Below are 21,321 nucleotides of genomic sequence, written 5' to 3' on the forward strand. Positions count from 1 at the left end.
TCTATCACTATATTATCACCAAAATGGAACTTTGTGCTGATGACAAACTAAGTTGAAAACATTTTCTTAAACACGACGGTAAGCAAATTTTTCGCTTTTTTTTACATAGAACCTCCTTTCGTCTAGCTAGTTAGTTTGAATTACAACTGATACTCTGTGTGCTGGATGTTAATTGCATTCTTTTCCCTAAAGGGTGCTAACAAAATGATTAGCAATTTTATTGCCAATCACAATTTCAGCGAGTTTCCGAAAACAATCTGACAGACAGATAATTAAAAAAAAAAAGGTTAATTATTTTCTTCCAGTACATTAAAGAGCAGAAAATAGTTCTGTTTTTGTTAGGCTAAAATCGAAATGGCTGACTTAAACGGAACGTATGCACAGGGCGGAAAAAAAAGAAAGAAAAAAAGAGACCACCCTGAATAACTTTTGATCTAATGTTCAGATTTTCACGTTCTAGGGCTCAATCTTAATGATTCGAGAGGGTGACCTCAAATATAGACGATATTTTAAGTTACAAAACCAGACACAAAAACGTACCTTTTTTCAGCAAATTCGAATTAATGATCTCAAAAATATAGGGACTAGCCGCAATCTGGGAAATATAGTCCCAATAGTTTGATCGGGAGAGCTTTTCAAAGTTGGGATCCTTTAATGTTAATTTCACTTTTTGCGCATTTCGCTATATCTCAAGAACTTTTAACGCGATTTTAAATATTTTTACACGTTATTTGAAATATTTTTACACGCAATTATAAAATTAATTTATCCAAAGATAACTCCATGTAAAAAATAACTTTTAGTAATTATTTATTTTTTTATTATATTATTTTAAAATGGTAGAAAATGTTTTGAACTGTAAGGTATAACATTTTTGCACCATTTTAAAGAATATAATTTTTTATAGCAAAACACAAAGTTTGATAAAAATTGGGCGAATAGTTCCTGCGAAATTTAAATTTCAAAAAAGTCAGATATTTAAAGTTTGATATCTCTAATTCTAATCTAAAAATTCTAGCCACATCTTTTAAATCAGGTTTGGCAAGTTTTTGACACATGACGGTTTTTACCGGTTTATACCATGGTTTTTACCGTCATGTCAAAAACCCCTCTGTCAAAAACGTCAAAAACTGTCAAAAACCCATAGTTTTGATAAAACTGTATTTTAATTTGAGTTTAACTGCTTATGATTTAAAATTAATTCTTTTTTGGGCAATAAAATTAGAAAAAAAGTTGTTGAAAGATATTTAAGAACAGATTTTTGCATTTTCCCAACATGATTATATCAAATCATACTATTTGAAGTAAAATATTAATGATACTAAACAAAATTTTCAACATTTCCAAGCATCATTTTGTTTGGCATATTACATTACTGAAGAATGTGAAGTCATTCCTGACTTAGAGTTTGTTAGTAGTTACAAGTTCTGAAAGTGTTTTTAGCTTATTTTTAATATTTAAGAAATACCAAATTTTAAATTCTTCTTTTTAGTTCTTGAATTTATTAATAGTTCCAAGTTTTTTTGTTTGTTTGTTTATTTCTAACAATTAGAAAGTGCAAAATTGAATCCTTTGCAAATCAAGCTATAATGATGAAAGTTAAGTATCACTATTTTCAATAAGTATATTACAATATTTCTGTATGAATGCATATCCTTCTATATGAAAACATGTATATTGTTGCAAATTCAATAGCAATCATTTACAACATTCATTTATAAAGGCAATTCAGTGAAAATAATTTATTGTCCGTTATATGCCATAAATGAAAGAAAACAGTAGGTTTTTGACGGTAAAAACACGGTTTTTACCACTGTCATGTCAAAAACCAGTTTTTGACGGCAAGAACCCAACTCTGTTTTAAATTAAACGCACACAACGTCTTTCGTTTTCAGTTTCAAATATATGGAATAAATTTTCTCTATAAATCCACTTGAAAAACACAGTTTTCAAAAATTTTTATTTCATTCCATTACTTTGAAAACTTATTTGCAATACTGTTAAAAAAATAAGCATATAGAGAATGGCTTTTGATCAAGAATGGGATTTAATACAAGTTAATGTCTATTGAACACATTAAACATGAACAAACAACTGGTTTAACGATCGTTTTAATTATTAATAGCAAACTCATAAATAAGGAGGCGATTAAACAATATTTCCGGTCTATTGTTTTAAAACACACAAGGGAAAGATATAAAAAGTATTTAATTGCTTAATGAATAATCGACTTTAAACAGCCTTGAAAATTTTATAGCATACGATAGGATTAAGTTAGACGCCCAGTCTATCTGTAGAAATTCGATAGCACTTAGCATATTCGAAAATTTTCAACACCTCTTCGCAAAATAATAATAATATTTACTAAATAAATAAAAAAAAAATAATAATATTTACTAAATAAATAAAATAAAATAATGATAATAAATAAAAAATTTTGACCTATTTTAAAACTATTTGACTATTTTTTGTTATTATGCACTTATATAAAAAAATATGCCTTTAAATTATTGAAAATATATCTGTGCATTTCTATTATAAAAAAAAATTTTTTTTACTAATTTTAATAAAATTTTTTTAAAGTATGTTCACAAAAATACATTCAAAATAACACTTTAAGTTAAATAATGAAATCTTATTTTTCTTTTAAATTATAGAAAATGAGAAATAAGTGATATAGTTTATGAATGTAACCAATAATACATAAGATGAGGTTTTTAGTACAGCCAAAACTGAGTGAATTGTTTTTTAGAATCAACTAGAGCGTCATGCTTTATAAGTTAATAATAGGACATCCAAAGTTAATTATACAAATTTACTTATTAAATAAAATAATAGTACTGCATAAAATTTGTATTTCGATAATATCCTTCTGAATAAGTCGTGGTGGATCAGGGGAAACAGCGCTCGTCTCCCAAAGAGGTGACTCGGGTTCGAATCCCAGCGGTGGCTGATCGATAGGAATTGATGGCTAACACCGACCACAGTGAAGACATAAAATATCCTCAGTGGTAGGCGGATCATGGGTTGGAAAAGCTTTGCCGTCAGGCTAACCGTGGGAGGTTTATTCCACTGCATGTAACGCAAATGCGGGTTAGTTCTATCAAAAAGTTCTCCATGAAGGCAAATTTCTCCCAATACTTAATCCAGGAATTCCATTGTCTTCTGGATTGGGTTCAAAATTACAAGGCTAAGGAGTTGAACATTGGTAGTCGTAAACTCGAAATTAAGTAGGCGGTTATAAACTAAATATCCTTCTGAATCAATTAACAGAGGATAAAACAAATAATTTGACTTAAAAACATTTTCAAAACTTCTTAAGAAAATGTGTAAAAAAGAAGATGAAAGCAAGCAAAAATGTGAATACTTCAAAATTTTTAAATAATAATGTAACGCACGGGCACAAGAGTTTTAAATTTTGGCAAAGATCATGACAACGTTTGGCGTTGAAAACGTTAAGTGGCTATTTCAGCATTAACTTGATATTGTAAAATGTGTTTATATTGTAAAAATTATTCAAAGACAATTAATTTTAATGAAACAACTGCTTTTGTAACAAATATTATATGCTGAGATAGAGATGTAAATTATTCGAAATCAAACCAAAACATTTAATATAAATTTTAGTATCAACTAATAAACATGCAAATTTTAATATCTAAATTATAATTTCATATTTAGTTTATTTCTCTCGAGAAATTCCTAACATCAATCAAATACCTATAATCTTGCGACTGCCCCCAAAAAGTCCGCCAACTGGGGAACGTTAGCACTTAGGTAGGGAACGTATGGGATAGATGAAATGTATATATATTTAACAATTCGATTCCGACAGCAGTTTTTTTCTTTACTTCAATCTTACACAATCAAAATTCGATTAAAAAACTTTAATTAAGACATTATTATTTAATATATCATCTTTAATTTAAAAAGAACCTTTATTTATTCAAACACAACTTAAATAGAAAAAAGAATGAAATGAAGTTAAAAATGAGACAAAATATTTGAAAGAAAGAAGCTATATACTACAATGGCAATATATTTCTTAAATACGACATCACAGTTTAAGTTGAAATTTGAGCACTTGTAGCTAGTTCGAAAATGGAAAAAAAAATTTCTTAATAAACTCTTATAGCTAAAAAAATTTCTTGTACCAATTAAGTTACGGTTGCAACTCAGCAGCTAGGAGCTCCAGTTAAAATTTGAGTCTTCTAGCTAGTCGAATAATGGTCAAACCCTTATCGGCGATAAATTATTATGTGACGATAAAATTCTACTTTAGCTGCGGTGGCCTATGGGATAAGTGTTCTCCAGGTGATCCAGGTACGAATCCCAGAGGTGGCTTAGTTGGCATATATTAACACTCCCGGCTGACACCAGCCACAGAGCTGACTTAAAATATCCTTGTTTATAGACGGATCATGGGTTAGAATCCCCTTGCCGTTGGATGTTATCGTGATTTTCCTCTCCATGTAAAGCAAATGCAGGTTAGTTTTATCAAAAAAGTCCTTTAAGGAGGTTAGTTTAGCCCAGAGCTTGATCAAGGTGTTCTCTTGTCATCAGGGTGGTTCAAATTGACAAGGTTACGGAGTTGAGCATTAATAGTCGTAAACTCACAATAGGGTCAGTTGCCCAACGCCGGTTATAAAGTAAAATAAAATAAATTCGACATACAGGGGTCCGGAAACGATTAAAACTTGTATAGTTATCAGACAAGGAGCTCTAGTAGATATTTGAGCCCTCTAAGCTAGATGAGCAATGGTCGAAATTTCTAACTACTACTAACTTACTACTATTTCTAACTACTAAGTTAAATAATCAATAAGGTATAAATATTTCTTGAAAGAGGAAACTATGTTTTCATACCTATTGCTTAGTTCAAACTGGTATACGACTCTTTTTTAGAAACAAGAATATCTTACATTCCAGTTTTAATTCCAACGTCAAAACAGCTGCATTTCATTGTATTTGCAGGTGTGCAATCTGTTATAAAATAGATCTCGTCCGTCAATGTTGTTGTCATAGTATCCCACGTAAAACGTTTATATGGTCTTTAACAAACACAACTTAGATATTCTTGTGCTTTCAATGCGTTACTTACGTTTTTTTACACGTCTTAATTGTTTATGAATTTTACTGCATGCAACTACCTTAAAGCCATAAAACTACATCAGAAATCAATATAAAGACCTTCGAACTGTTATTTATTCACACATACATTACACACATATTCACGCATACATTACGGTTAAAATAATAAATCTTGTTATTATTAATCAATGAAATTTCGGTCAGTGTGATGAATGAGGCACAATCTACTGAAACTTCAACTCAAAAATTAATTTTCATATGTCTATGTGCTGTGGTAATAATTTTGTCGTTGAAGAGAATAGTAAAATTAAAACAATGAAGGATTAAGTGAAATACAGATTTTTACTTATGTTTTAATTTAAAGTAATAGCTATAAAAATTAGATTTTTTGTTGTTGTTATATCACTATATGATAATTATAATAATTGAAGATTTTTGAAATCTTGAGTTCATAAATTTTAATATTGTTAAAAAAGAATAAAAAAAATATTAGTTTATGAAATACGACTATCATTAAAGTTCACTGCTTATCATTTTTAATAATCGGATTAATCAAGGGAAGTGAGTGCCTATACCCAGTATACTCTGCACTGACTTCTTAACGGTTAAGTGCCACTTTCCGGTACATATTTTCCTGGTATATCCTGTACTAGAATTTTCACATAATTGACACGACGCACATCGACACGAAATTTGATAAATACCGCAAATATTAATATCAGCTATAAGGTTAGTGAAATTTAAAAATTTTTTTTGTTGAAAAACACGACCTTAAACTTATTCAAAATCTTAGAAATTTGGATAATGATTTTTCGAGTAATAAGGCTGTTGTGGTCATCGGCCATTAAGGTAAAGGGGTTGCGATTGTTCTTGTTTTCCAGTGGCGCCATCTACGGCCAAGAATTAGACTTCTGCCACAGTTATACGTCACACTCGTTTAATAGAGCAGACCCATTCACGCATTCATTCATTCATCCACAGATCGTAATTTTGACCTGAACCAGAGAATGATCAGTTTCCAATTCAGTAGCCACAGAGGTATAATTTGTTACGGGAACATGGAGGACTTTGTGGACCGACATACTTAACGTGCACCAGTCACCATTTACTACACGGGGAGTCAACGGAAGTCTGAGTTCGAACACCTATTCTCACGAACATAAGTCCAGCGCCCAACCACTCAGGCTATCCCCGTCCCTGATAATAAGATTGAACAATCAAATTGTTTAAGTTAGGTTTGGAGAGCTTGGCGGATTTCGATAACTTTCAGGTAATTTACAGCGATAACTTTCAGGTAAAACAGTTCTTCATTGCGGCGAAAACTAATTGAACAATTTTAAAATATTTTCTGCCCGATTTTGTTCTTTTCAGCCTAGTTCGAATTCATATTAATATTCTCTCTGTAATATTTGATTATCAAATAGAACAGAAAGATATATGTATGTTTGATTATCTAACTAATTTTATTTTTAAAAAAAATTTATGAGCATCCTAAATAAATGATTCTTACTTTATATTGTATCACAAATAACTTTACTGTCCCTTATGTGTATCATATTTAATTGGGTTTATAAATTTCGATGTAACTGAATAACAAAAATTTTGGAGAATACTTTACACAAAGTAGTGTAAAAGACATTTTTTGACGCTTCACTATACCAGGAAAAATCCTATGTTGCTGTAATGAAACACCAAAATCCAAGAGTAATGTTGGATTTTCCTCTGCACATCTTTGTTATAAAGTAGTTGTTACCATTTTTGGTGTTGATGTACACTTAAAATTTCGACATTGCAGAGACAGAATTCAGCAATGGTGTACTCACTACAATTTTTGCATTGCAAAAACGTGAAGACTCTCGGCTGCAAATAATCACGCTAAGTTGCTCAATGAAATTTCGGATCACTCTACGGCAGATAAAATAAAACAGAATAAAAACAAAATGAAAAAAATTTTCTGACTTCAATTATTTTTATAAATCTGAAACCGCTTGTTTATATAGTTATACCGCATAGTTATGTTTTAAAACGTGTTACTATAAAACTAAGAATAATTTAAAACCAACCGTAATTGAAATAAAAATATTTTACTGAAAAACAAAATTAATGTGGAAATGGTATTAATTCGTTGAGGATAAACGCAAAAAAAGAACCACGATTATTATTTGATCCCAATGAATATTAATTTTGGTAATATTTACTAATCGAAGTAAAATAATAAGCTATTTACCAAAAGGTCAAATTAAAAGCGAAAATAATACTAAATCGTTTAAGAGAGCGTACAAAAAACGGCAAACTAATAATGATGTCAATGATGCTTAGCTCATTTTAGTACTAACTGAAATAAAAATAGTTTTGAACTAAAAATTAAGGGTGGAAATGTACCTGTTCTTTACGAGGAACAGTAAAGAGTCGCCATACTATTATTAACACCAATGATGTTAAATTTTGATGATAGTTACTAATGGCATCATGCTAATTAGTGCAGTTTCAATAGCTACAAAGTATTTTATAAGTAAATTTGGTGCCGAATACAGCTGCTCCAATACTATACATTTTTATGAAAGACTTTTTACGGTGCCTCGAAGATATGAGTACAGGAGAAAGTAGCTTGATTGTGGTAAATTTTAAATATCATGAGTTGCCTCGATAATGTTTATTTTGATGGGATGATCTACTAAATACGTGTTTTGCTTAACATAATAACGTAAAACCACCGAGAAGGGCAGCAAATAACAATAAATAAAAAACACTGCAATTATTTTAGCTTAATTATTTGCGTCGGTATTTCTCTTAAAAGTTTATACACTATTTTGTAGTGTGCTAACAAATTGATGCTTATTTTCTCCCCCCTTCGTAAGAAGAACAGGTATTCAGCGAGTAAAAAAATAGATCTACTTCTTAATATTGTAATTTAAAACTTTAAAATAAAAATAAAAGTAAGAAATTCTCGAGAAAAAAAAAAAACTTGCTTATGTCATATTCCAATTTTGCAATGAGAAAAATAAATTGCGAATTATACTAGAACTTCTACATTTTTCCATTGTTTTTCTGTACTGTCATGGATAAAAAATAAATCATAACATTAAGTAGACTTTTGTCAGTTCAAATAAATTCTTATAATTTTTTTTATGTCATTGTGATGCCAATGAAGTGTGACTTTCTAGCAACGTGCCATCAGTCATAATTCGTGATGTTAACCTCTTAACTGTTGAGTCATGAACGCCAATGGAAAAAAAACAATGAGACATAAACTAAACATTTAAAAAATCGCTCAATAATACTTTTTCCGCCATATGTCAAGATTTTTTTATTCCGATAAAAAAAATATTATTATAGCTTTGGATTTGGCATATACTTGAGTAGTAATATCTACAATATGAGAATCATAAAAAGGCAAATAGTTTATTTTTTAACCCTTTGCGGTTGTTTAAGCTTTATATATAGTTGCAAACCTAGTCGTTAACAACAGAAATATGAAAATTTTCAACAAAAAAAAAAGAAAAAAATAGAGCAATTTACATTTTAAAGACTAGTATCAAAAAGAGCATACGAAAAACTAAAAAAAAAATTGCTCTACTTAAGTTTAATGAGTCTAAATTTTATCACCGTAGAATAATAAAATATATTGCATTTAATCAGATGTACTTTGTTTTAAGCAGAACGTTTTGACTGCTTTGCTTTCAGTTTTAGCGCAAAGAAGGAGACTGAACAACTACTGATAATAGCGAGAGACCAATATGTAGAAAAATTTTTTAGTGCTATCTATTAGTAAAAATACCCAGTATCATTTTGTTAATATTCCGTCACACAAAAATTCAATTATAATTTAGAATCTAATTCAAGAATTCTTTTAACATTTTTCACAAAATTAATTTAGTGGATGATATCTCCATTCACCGTTTAAAAATTTCATGATTATTGCATTATTGATTGGAATCCATTATGTTTAAGAACAAAAAAAGATGAATCAATATTTGTGAAACTAAAAAATCTCTCACTACAAGATTTACTAATGTAAATTTGGTAAATGAGTTTTTTTCTCTTTATAAATAACAGAATTCATAAAAGAGTATAAAGAAATTAATCCCGCGAATCTCTGTACACCAGGATCACGTGTATAATTAGGGAAGGTCCCGAAGTTTGAACTACCGAATTTAGCGATTTTTACTTCATTATTAATCAAAATAAAAGGTTGTTAGATTGAAAATGTAGCAAATATTTCTATTCTTCTGTATGATTATTTAAAAGTTTGCATTTGTGTTCGTAGAAAATCGAATATTCTGAAGATATATACAAAAATCAGGAATATTCGGGCAAAAACATAAAAATCAAGGCAAGTTATATTTCTCAGGAAAATCAGAAATATCAGGACAACTACGAATTCCTACAACAACAATTAAATTAAGCAATTACAATTAAAACAACACTCGTATTTATATGAACATGACAAAAAATTGTTTAATGAATCTCCAGGAACTAGGAAATTAATGACACATTAAGTTCATTCGTATTTTTTTTTCAATTAAGTTAGTAACTTAGCTAAATAAATTTGGTTAAATTAAAAGAGAACTTATTAATAATCAATTTATTAATATCAGTTTTTGAATAGTTTCTATTATTTTCTGTTGTTATTTTGACAATCCAGTTAAATATAGGTTCCAAATTGTTCGAATGTGATTAAGTTTACCATAAATAGTCCTTTAAAGACTGGTCATAATATTCATTCTCGAGTAAGATTTTTCTTTACATAATTATAAATATTTGCCTAAATGATTTTTAGAAGAACAAAAACTTATTTCGTTTCTAATGTTTCGTTTCGTATTGAAAAGCGAAACTTATCTAACTTCAAATTATAAATTAATACAGTAATCAGTTAATTACAAATAAGAATACACAATAAGACGTAAGAATGTATCAGTAGATGTCAAGTGTCAATACCTACATACAAATAAGTTCAAATAAAAAATATGACACTTTTCATATAATTTCTAAACAATTAAATCTACTGACTTGTATTTTATTTTTTAAAATATAACTTTTAAAATATTTAAGTGTTTTGTCCTTTTTGAAGCCTAGATAATTCTTCACGGCAAGATGATATACTGAGTTTAAAATCATCGCTTTAATTCAAGTGTAAGACACTTAAACCTGCGGCTTTTTTTATTTTTCTTGGCTACAGAGGTTCGAAAAAATCATGGTTATAACTAAAACTTAATTGTTATGGCATATCAACTTGAAACCTAGAACCCAATATACTATTAGACAACGTTTGTTACAATTTTATTACTTAAAAAATAAAACTAAGATTTTTATTCTATTCGTAGGCCTTTATCAAACTGTTGTCTATGTAGAAATATAACTGGATTTACCCTTGTTAATTGTAGTTTTTAATTATTATGAAAAATGACGAGAAAGGGAAGGAATTCGATTGAGGTAAGCTTTTAGACAGTTTTGGGGCATATAAATATCTTATTATTTGAATCTAGTAAATTTTGTTTCTTGACCAAAATGTCACATTATATAAAAATATTCAACAATATACAAAAAATTATATAAAATTAAAAAATATTATTTTTTTGTAATATTTCAAAATTATTAAACAAAGTTAATTGAGTTTAATTAATTGAAATTTTTTTTCATCTATTTTATCGTATTTGTGTTTTTACTTTCTCCTAAGCTAAATATTTCAAACTAAAAATCAAGCCATTATTTAAAGCTCGGGCTCAAGGAGGATATTGATAAATTTAAAGTGGGTTAAATTGATAATACATATTTTCGTTCGTAATCAGCAATTCTCATTTAAAATAGGATAGGTATCATGTGACGTATATAACTCAAAAAACGGATGAGGAAACAGACATCGCCGTTTCCCTTTGATATTTAACGATAGATGTGAAAGCGGAAGATAGTCAATACAAACAGAAATATAATTGGATACATTTTATTTATTATTTTATTATTTCTTAGAAAAAAATGACTCACAAAGTAAGTATTACGTTTTGTTATAAATTCCTGTATTTTAAGTATGCTTTAAAATAAGAGACTGATAAAGAAACTTGCTGGACTCATTGGAAATAAATAGGAGTGAGATTAGGAATGACATAGGAAATGACCGGAAATGGCATCGTGCATATGATTTCCCTATTATTAACTGTTTCTACATTGCGCCTTGTAACAGGTACTTTTATTTATACAGATCATGTTAATTTCTTGTCAATCTTCATGCTTTCTATTAATTACTGCCGGAAATTGCATTCAAATTGGTTCAGTATTAGATTTTTAAAGATTTGGCGAATAATTAGACAAGAACATCAAAACATTTTATCACAATAAAACAGTTAATACTGAGCCAATATAAATGCAAAATTCGGTAATTAATAGAAAGTATAAAAATTAACAAGAAATAATCATGGTTTATATAAATAAAAGAACCTGTTCAGTTTCACTAGTAGTTTATAATAAGGAAGTGGTATAGCATTGCATATGTATAATTTAATATGATAAAGCATGTCAAGGTAAATGACGAGAAAGACATGTTTTAGATAAAAGCATTTCAGGCACGCCACTCACAGGTCAAAAAATGCCCACGACGAGTCAAATGTGATCAGCATTGACTGTGATTAGAATAAAAAAATATATATTTACATGTTGAATTAATGTAAAATGATTATATTGATATATCGCTTAAATTTATTTCAAATGTAATGTTCCTAGGGCGCATTACCCCTGCTCACTAATCCACGCAGCAGCTTTGCTCACGAGATACTGAAACAGGGCTGGCAGCCTCTTTTGGAAACAGTGTCATAATATGAAGAAAAAAAAGCTTTGAGTGCAACTTATAGCTTTTCAAACATATTTAAAAAAAGTTAGTGAAAGGTGAAAAAAAGTTAGAAAATGGCTGATTATGGAATTTTTACGTAAATAGCGCATTCTTTTTTTCCCACGTACATCTGAGAGGTGGAGATATAAAAAATATTTTCTAAACAAAATATTAAAAAAATTAGGTTTGATTGTTTTTAAATATTTTTAAAGATTCAGTCATTTAGCTTTCATATAAAATAAAATTTAGCAACTTGAAACATTTTAATATAAATAATTATTACACAGGCAATACTTAATTAATGTGGCTTTTGAATTCGCAATTTCTTTGTTAAAGAACATAACCAAAAGACCTAACTGCAACAAAATTAGCAAACTCGAACCAGTGGTTCAATCATACGTTCTACTAGTGTTGTGTACTAGTGTCAAGCAATCCCGCATTCCTGCCGTATTGTAATCAATTGATAAGAGTTCAATTTTTACGTTTTTTTTATGTAATTCCTGCAATTGACGCATTATTTTTTTTCTTTAATTTTTCTAGTAAATTTCAAATGCCGATGTTGAAACACCACCATAGTACACCTGCCGTGAATTTGCACTTAAGTTCCATTATTTAAATAAAGAAATCTAGTACTCTAGTGCAGAACCTAAATTTTCTGACATTTCGATAGAAACGCAACCTTAACTTTCAAAATTCGAATTCACACAGTTGTGAAAATAAACTTGATCTACAGACGCGATTAACCTCTTCTATACCATGATCACATATATGTGATCACGCAATTCCTCCGTCAAGACCACGGTATCATGCGAGACTAGCCTTTCTGACTCCAGAGGCCCATGATCACAAGAATGTGATCTCAATTTGGTACTCTCGTAATTGCATCTCATATTAACGCCCATACTCTAGGAGCGTGTGGAAGTGCTTTTTTTGTTCTGTAGCCAATCCTGAACGGGTTAATGTGATATTATGAATGAAATTTTTGGGAATATTTGATAGATCACACTTTTCTATCCAAATCATTTTCACATATTTCTACAAAAAATCAATAGAATGTAAAAAAAGGCTATAAAAATTATAATATATGTATTACTTGAACAGTGGTAGAGTCCTCACACGAAATAGGCTCAAACCTCTTTTTACAAATTAATTTTTTAACTTCCCGTATTATGAGGTTCTCTGATAGACTAGGTGCCTCCCAGTTCCGAGAGGTTCTCACAGCCATTACAGCCGATGGATAAAAAGATTTGCAAACATTATGCGTCATAGTGCATCATATTACTTTGCAAATCATACACGATATATCAACACTGGTTATGCCTAATTTAAAAACATGTTAAGCGATGGCATATCCTAATTCTAATACCAATTCGGTATTGCTTTATATTTGTTGATGCGTAGTTACTATCACAACTATGAAAGAGTAAAATGGGCATATTTTTTTATATCGTAAGCCAATACTGTGAAACAATAGATGTTCTCATAATGGTAATTGATTTTTCCTGTTACAGGTAATATATTTCAAATCGTTGAGTGTGCTCAATCTTTTCTTCCTTAAGTGCGTTTTTTATTCAGTTTGTGAAGAGACATGAATGAAGAGTGAAGAGACATAAATGATTGATCATTTACCAGATAATGCCATTAAATTATCTTTAGATAAAGTGAAAAACTACAATAATTGGCCTCCGACAGTCCATTCTTCAAAAACATTTCTCTCCGTCGAAAAAAAAAATATTTTAAAAAATTTATATTTTTTCAATTAATTTTCTTAGAACATTTGGAAAATGAGTAAAAAAAATAACACCAAAATTGTAAAGGTTATAAAATTAAATGGATCTTAATCGTTTCCCCACCCGATCAAGCATTATCCACATCATCATTGATTAATACACAACTGAAAATGGACACCTAGTCAAATTTTCATTTTGCGACATAACGAAGTTAACTGTTAACAGAGTTTAAATTAAAAAAGCAAATTTTCCTCGAAAACTCTAGTCCTTTTCTCTGAATCTAAACAAAAACAGGCTCTGAAAAGTACAAGAGGCTTTCCCATACCTAAATCAAAGATCGTTATGTAATAGAATCGGTTGAACCTATTTCCTTGCTTCGGAGATCACCTTACTTCCTATGTTATGAGGCAAACACACATTCATAACGAAACAGTTAACAGGTTCTGTCCGATTCGCGTTGTTTGTTTGCACAAAGACACCAGTCAAATTGCAATATTATTGGTCACATTACATGTGAAATAAAGAAGACCTAAAGGTTTCTATTTCTAAATGCGCTACTTCCTTTATACTGAGAATGCGAACAATACTTTACTTGATCGATAATACCGAAAAAGATGAATTAGGATTCGGCAAAGTTAAGCGCCAACACCAAAAGCAACACAATCAAATGACAATTTTTGTTGATAAACAAGGATCAGTAACTACAGAACTAACAGCTGGTTTCCACTGTCTTGCTCTTGAAACTGATAAAATTTTCTCTAATTGTATTTTTATACTAGCTATCATTAGATGGATTTGAATTCCAAAAACAAGTGTGTAGCACAAAATCGCAGCCATTTGACGTAGATGGGACACCGGTTTATCTTTTATATATATACTTTTTCCCTGACACTTTAATTACAAGTAAAAATATAATTTGGTATTTTTTAATTATAAAAAGCAGTCTAATAGGTGCTAAACAATCTGTTAGATTACCGAAATTATATTTGTACTAAAACATAAAATCCAAAAGAAGTAGTTTGAAAAAAAAGTTATTTTTTTCATTCATATTAAAAAATTTTGTAAATTAAGGAAATATCAATAATGTATAAATGTTTCTCTTAGATCAAAATAACTGCAAATAAGCGAAAAATTAAAAATCAATGTTAGAAAGTAAGCCGCGTTTGGAATATTTTACCTTTAAGGCAGAAAGAGACTGTGCTTCATGCTGTATTTATTCATAACCATGAATTATTAAAGTAATCGTTTGATATTGAACTATAAAGGTTGCGTTAATTTCTGATAAATCTTACTTACATTTTTTTTCCTCTTCTAAATCAGTGCTTATTAAATGAAGGTGCTCTTTTGAAGTGATAGCTCTTCTCTTAAAGCTTACGGCAGCTTTTATTTTTCTTTAATGCGGTCATCGGAAGCGTATGTTTTATTTTCATAATCTTCAGATTACGAATTGCGTATTATCATTTGGCGCGACTTCTTTAGTAAAATAAATAAAAAGAGAAGATATCTTTCTTAGGATATTTTTTTTCTTCTTTTTGTAGATCTTTATGTGCAAGATAACGTGTGGGAAGTTTCGTGGTGATGAGAAATTAGTGTTTTCATATCTTGCTGCAGTATAAATAATCTTCCACTTATGTTTCTCATTAGATAAGAATACACATGTTTTCACCACGATTCATTTAGTTTTGTTTCAAAAACAAAAATGATTCGTATGATTTCTCCTGAACGCAAATAATCACAAATGGCTTATGTTTCAATTATAATCAGTTTTCTCTCTTTCTTGAAATTTGCTACTATAATTATAAATAATATTTACTAAAACGGAATTTAAAATTGGCTTACAAAGAAACAATTCTTACGAGCCTACTAGTATCCTAGTCTCGCAGAAAGTGATAAAAGGTTTGCACAACCATGCGTTTCAGGTTTTGGCGGGAGAAGGTAAAAGAGTGGGAGATAGATTTAAATATTATTATTTAAACCAATAAAAAACTGCTTCCGATGTTTTTATTTATTTATTTTTACGCTGAAACAAATGAGATTAAGCGCGAAACTAGAGCCCCTGAATTAGACAGGCCGACTTATCATTTATTTTTGGAGCAAAGAGCTAACATAAGCACATAACATAACTAATACTAACATTCATAACGTTAACTTGCGAACTTGTTTGCTCCAATATTGCTTGATAGGTCTGCTCTGATAGTATAGGAGCCTTACGCGAAACGAAGAAATAAGTTATGATGGTTATATATGGTCGTTAAAAAAGTTCTGCAACACTTGCGAAAATTTCAATTTTTATGAATTTTAATTTTGTGTTGTTCTTTTTTGATGATCTTAGTTTAAACTTTCATCAATAAGCTCTAAATGACTTCGGGTTTCGATTCGTTATTGATATAAACGAGATCTTTTAGCAAGGGTGTTGCAAAACTTTTTTAACAGCCTACGTTCGATTCTTTATGCCGGGTAAGCCCAAGTATTGCTGGCATCTTGGTGCAACGTCTCCGAATTAGTATTTTGAAAGCTATGTGGAACAGTTGTTTATTTTTATTGTTACGTTTTTTGAAATGTATTTCTATAAACCAATGTTTCATCAACGGTAAATGAAAGGAAAGAAGTTAAATTCTTTACTAAAGTGTCAATTTATCTGGAAAATTAATCATTTGGGATTAATCTTGATTATCATGAGTCGGTGCCGAATCAAGCTGAGAATAGTTGATCTTTACTTTGATGTGAGCTAAGTCAACGGGAAAGTTAACAAATAAAATTTTTAAAAGAAACAAAATTATTTTTAAATTAAGTGTCGTGAGATATATTTTTCAGATTTGTGTATGATTGCGTAGTGTTAACTAATAGAAATTCAATAACTATTTGTCCCAGGACTAATTCTAAGACTGAATGTAAGATTGAACTGATCGTAACGACCGGTTCCCGATGGAACACTGAAGTCAAGCATCACTGACTGTGGTCAGTGTGCGGGTGGGTGACCACTTTGATCAGACTATACGAAGGGACAGTGGGTGTGCGGTATCCGTCCTCGTTAAACTGTTCGACCGTAAAGTGCTCGATTTCGCTCGTAGGTCATTGGGCTATCAAAAGGGGAGCTTTCCCCTCCGCAGAGAATCGAAATTGTGATAGCATGGCTTCGGATCATCCTCAGGGATGTTCCCCAGACAGTCGCCCACAGCCCATTGTGCAGCTGTAGTGCTGCGCAAATAAACATCTAATCTAAACTAAACTAAATAATTATTTGCGATTTTGTTTTTTCCCCCCGTACGTTCAGCCAGAGAAGAAGGGAGTAAAAATGATGAGCAATTTCTCGCACCTATGTTTTTAGATGTTCATCGGCATCTCCGCACAAAATTATGAAACACTACTCAGAACTTCCCCAAACCACAAAACAACTATTTCCGCTTATATTCATTACTGTCTGCGATGTGGAGTGGGAAAACAAATAATGAAGATTATGTAAACAATGTGGTTTGATTGTGCGGTTTGTGTTATATATATATATATATATATATATATATATATATATATATATATATATATATATATATATATATATATATATATATATATATATATATATATATATATATTCCGATTAAATTACAAAAATGTAGTTGGGTAGACTTTTTGTTGTTGTATATTTGCATATTTATATTTAATTTCAATCTACATAATACTAATCAAATATATTTTCTTTAATGTGACAATGTATTTTTCATATTATGTTATAAAAACTTATATATTTTTTGCTTGCTTAATAATAAACTATTATGTGGTAACTTATTTTTTGTTTAAATGAATTATCACATCAAAAAAAAGATCACTGAACGTATATTCGAATTAAAGTTTCTTTCATATTTTTATTAGCATGAAGGGAAATTTGGGCACAAGGAATATACGATTTCGTAAATTTTCATTTGAAATTCCTATATTCATGCCTATGATGCGTTATAAAATTAAAAATATCTATTTTTGCCTAAATTTAGTAAAAAAAAAAAAAGCCGATTTTCATATCAATGAAAGGTAGATAATGGATGCAAAATTAGTTTACATTTAGCATTTCAATTGTGTTTATTATAGCAGTTGAACCTTAATCAATTGAAAATCTATATTTAAATCTAAAACACTGGAATTGTGTGTGAGTGTTTTTTCAAAAGACAGTTAACAAAAGAAACTATTCAGTTATTTAAAACAAATTCTATTAACATTTTTTCGTTTTACCATTTTGAACTTCAAATTCAGATTTATGAAAAAATATCTTGCTATTAAAATTTAACTTTTAAATCAACTGCTTTCTTTAAGAACTGATTTTAATATTTAATTCCTCTCTTAAAATAAATATCACAATTTCAAACTATTTTACACTTATTAAATGTCTTAAAATTGAGAAATTAAAAATAATAAAAAAATTTATCCTTTTTAACTTTTTCAGTTTAAATATCTCAAATATTTAAATAGCTATATTAATTTCTACTTAATATTTCAACAATACAAACATACAAAAACATTTGAACTAACAAAAGATTAAAGTAAATCTGACCCTGCGCTTGAGATCAAGTTTAATACAATTTTAGCTTTAGAAATTTAACTTGTGTGTTAAAAGTTTGCATAATTAATAATCAAAATACATTTTTTTAAAACTATTTTTAAGTTTAAACATGTGGAATTTTTTGATAGGCATAGATATGCATTTGTAATTAATTAATGTTTTAACAATGCAAGGTTGCGATAACTGATTTGAAATGACAACAAAGAGATAAAAATAAATCTTACTGTGCGTGTGACGTTCATTTCTGCGTAAGTTGTTAGTTCAGGTAAAAGTTAATTTAGTAATTCGCCGAGGACTAGAAGGCATAAAAGTGTTTACTCACAGCACCATGCGGGTAAAAGTAGGCGTCAAAATACAATTTTCACGCGCGGAACTTCTTTATGTTTTTAGTACGCAAAGGAAGTTCAGTCGAAACGGAAAAAGTCGGTGGTAGCACTAACTCGAGTTTTCGTCATGACAGTTGATGCTTTCACTATTCACGCTGCTGGAGTTTTTTTGTTTACATCATTCTGCGCAATTCCATCCACGTTAATAGTGACCTCGAAACACTGGAATTCCCGCCTATGGGGACAAATTGGCTATTCAGAAAAATTGTGTTGCTTTTTGAAATATCAATATTTAATAATATAGAAACTGGCAGGATATGACTTTGCTAAATGCTTTGTTCCTTTTCGAAAATGTAGGTTTTTGCTTTTTAAAATACTTAATCGCTAGAATAAAGTGTTTTTTTTTTGTTAGTGTTAAGTAATAGAAAAAGGTTAAGTTGTTAATTGGGTAATGTTTAGAATAGTAAGAGCAAGAATATATACAACTCTTTTAAACACTACATGCAAAAATTATGTTTATTGTCTTTTTTTATAGTACTTCCATGCTCAGAAGGATATCAAGCTATTTAAAGTGGTACTTTCTTCATTTTCATAGTTTTATAACTAGATTTGTAGAATTTTTTTGTTTTTGTTTTTTTTTGGATCAGTCTGCGTAGGGACCGAGGGTGTGCGGTATTGGTCCTCGTTAAACTGTTCTACCGTAAAGTGCTCGACTTCGCGTGCAGTTCGTCGGGCTACCGAAAGGGAGGTGCCATCCCCTCTGCAGAGGATCAAAATTGTGATGCCATGTCTTCGGATCATCCTCAGGGATGTTTCCCAGACCGTCGCCAATAGCCCATTGTGCAGCTCTAGTGCGACGTAAATTAACAAATCAATCAAGAATATTTTTTTCAAATATTTACAATGAATTGCGGTGGCTGAGGGGATAGAGAGTTCGCCTCCCAATCAGGTGACCCATATTTGAACCCCTATGATGGCTGCTTTTTTTTTATAACCGTCGTTGAACAGCCGACCCAATTTTCGGGTTTACGACTACTGATGTTCAACTCCGTAGCCTTGCAATTTTGAACACAATCTAGAAGACAAGGAAACTCCTATATCAAGTATTGGGAGAAATTTGCCTTCGTGGAGGACTTTTTGATGGAACTAACCCTCATTTGCATTACATGGAAAGGAAGACCACGAGAACCTTCCACGGTTAGCCTGACGGCAAGGGGACTCTAACCCATGATCCGTCTACAACTGAGGATATTTCACGTCAGCACTGTGGTCGGTGCAAGCCTGATGCGGAATTCTATCGACCAGTCATCGCCTAGATCGAACCCCGGTTCACCTCATTGGAAGGCGAACACTCTATCCCCTGAGCCATCGCGGCTCATGATGGCTGCTTTAAACTAATTCTGCTCCCAGCTCGCACATGCCACAGTACAATATCTTCAGTGGTGGACGGATCATGGGGTAGAAATCCCCTTGCCACCCGTCTAACTATGGGAGGTGTCAGTGGTTTCCCTCTCCATGTAATGCAAATGCGGTTTTATTTTATCAAAAAGTCTTCCTTATACTGGTCAATCTGGTACAGTGGCGGATCCAGCAGGGGGGTCATGACCCCCAATATTGAAAAAAAGAATAATTTTTTTAATAGTTTACAAAATAAGAAACAAAATATTTTAAAAACTATCTAAGGGGGCTTATACACCTAGGTAGATCGGAAAAATCAATTTTTTTCCATCTAATTATGTTCTTCACTGTTTCAAGAATCATAATCCAAAATATTAAAACGAAATTCGTGATAGTTTCATTGTAAACATTAATAATGTTGAAGCGCGCCGAGCGCTTTAAGCCCGCTTCAACAGGTCTAACCAAAGATTGTATTTGCCAAAGTTTCTAAAAAACGCATTACATTTATTATTTAAAAATTTTGAATACTTGAATTATTTATGTATTGTTCATTATGAAAAAAATAAATGAGAAGACTAGCATTAAAAATCAAAATTTTTTTTCCTTCAAAAAAAATTTTTTTTTTATAAAAAAAATTGCGGGGGGGGGAATCTGAGTCTATGACCCCCCCCCCCCCAGGAAAAATTTCTGGATCAGCCCCTGATCTGGTAAAATTAAAAATTTCAATGTTATGGAGTTCTGCGTTATGACATTGGTTCTGCGTTCTGGTTATGACATTGCAATGACATTGGTTCTGCGTTAATTCGTCACGCACAACTCATTGAAGTGAAAATTCGTGTCGACCATAATTTCTTCCGGTTTCGATGAAGTACATCATAGTCCAATAATTGTAGCAATACAAAGAGTGTACCTTCGGGAAAATTAATACCAGAAAGAAAAAAGAAGGTTCTTCCCCGAAACTTCTTTTTGTCATTAGAAATGATACCTGAACACTCTCCTACTCTTCTCTGTACGCTTCTCCCTTTTCTGAGGAAAATGAGAGTGATTTAAGAGCAGAATTAAATTTCTTCCAAACAGATAAATGAGGCATTTTTTTAAATGTTAAATCGAATGAGGCTATATGAGAGTCAATAAAATAAATTGTTTGAAAGTTAAAAGTGATTTAAGTATAAGAAAGTACTTATATTCACATGTATTTATGTAAAATTTTTGCATTGCTAATTGAACATGCAAGATACATTTTCCTATCTAATTTTTCATGCTGAATAAAATGGGATGAAATTCAAGTCAATAGGATTAATAGCTTCGAAGCAATAAGGAATTTATTCATAATAAATACAATTCAAAAAACTGTATTTAAAAAAAAAAAAGAAAAAAAAAACGCCGGCCAGATGGCCGAGTGGT

At 30.5% G+C, this 21,321-nt stretch overlaps 1 protein-coding gene across 5 annotated transcripts in view; it reads right to left on the reverse strand.

Annotated features, from left to right (window-relative positions):
* The window catches only part of LOC107457015 (C2 domain-containing protein aex-1), a 46,637-nt gene extending 27,943 nt beyond the window's left edge, over nt 1-18,694 (reverse strand). For 2 of the 5 annotated variants that reach the window (XM_087160327.1, XM_016075040.4), the window contains exon 1: nt 18,418-18,694. Coding sequence is in view for 1 of the 5 variants with exons in the window: in XM_016075040.4 (XP_015930526.2) it covers nt 18,418-18,435 (18 nt within the window). In the remaining 4 variants the exon portion in view is untranslated. Of the gene's footprint in view, nt 1-4,866; nt 4,965-14,937; nt 15,134-18,417 lie in introns of those variants that run through there. The other 3 variants (XM_087160326.1, XM_087160328.1, XM_071180112.2) reach the window with 3 other exon arrangements.
* Nucleotides 18,695-21,321: the final 2,627 nt, after the last annotated feature.

Source organism: Parasteatoda tepidariorum, chromosome 1 (genome assembly GCF_982258835.1).
Source record: "Parasteatoda tepidariorum strain Cologne lab strain chromosome 1, Ptep-v5.0, whole genome shotgun sequence".
Classification (NCBI taxonomy): Eukaryota; Metazoa; Arthropoda; class Arachnida; order Araneae; family Theridiidae; genus Parasteatoda; species Parasteatoda tepidariorum.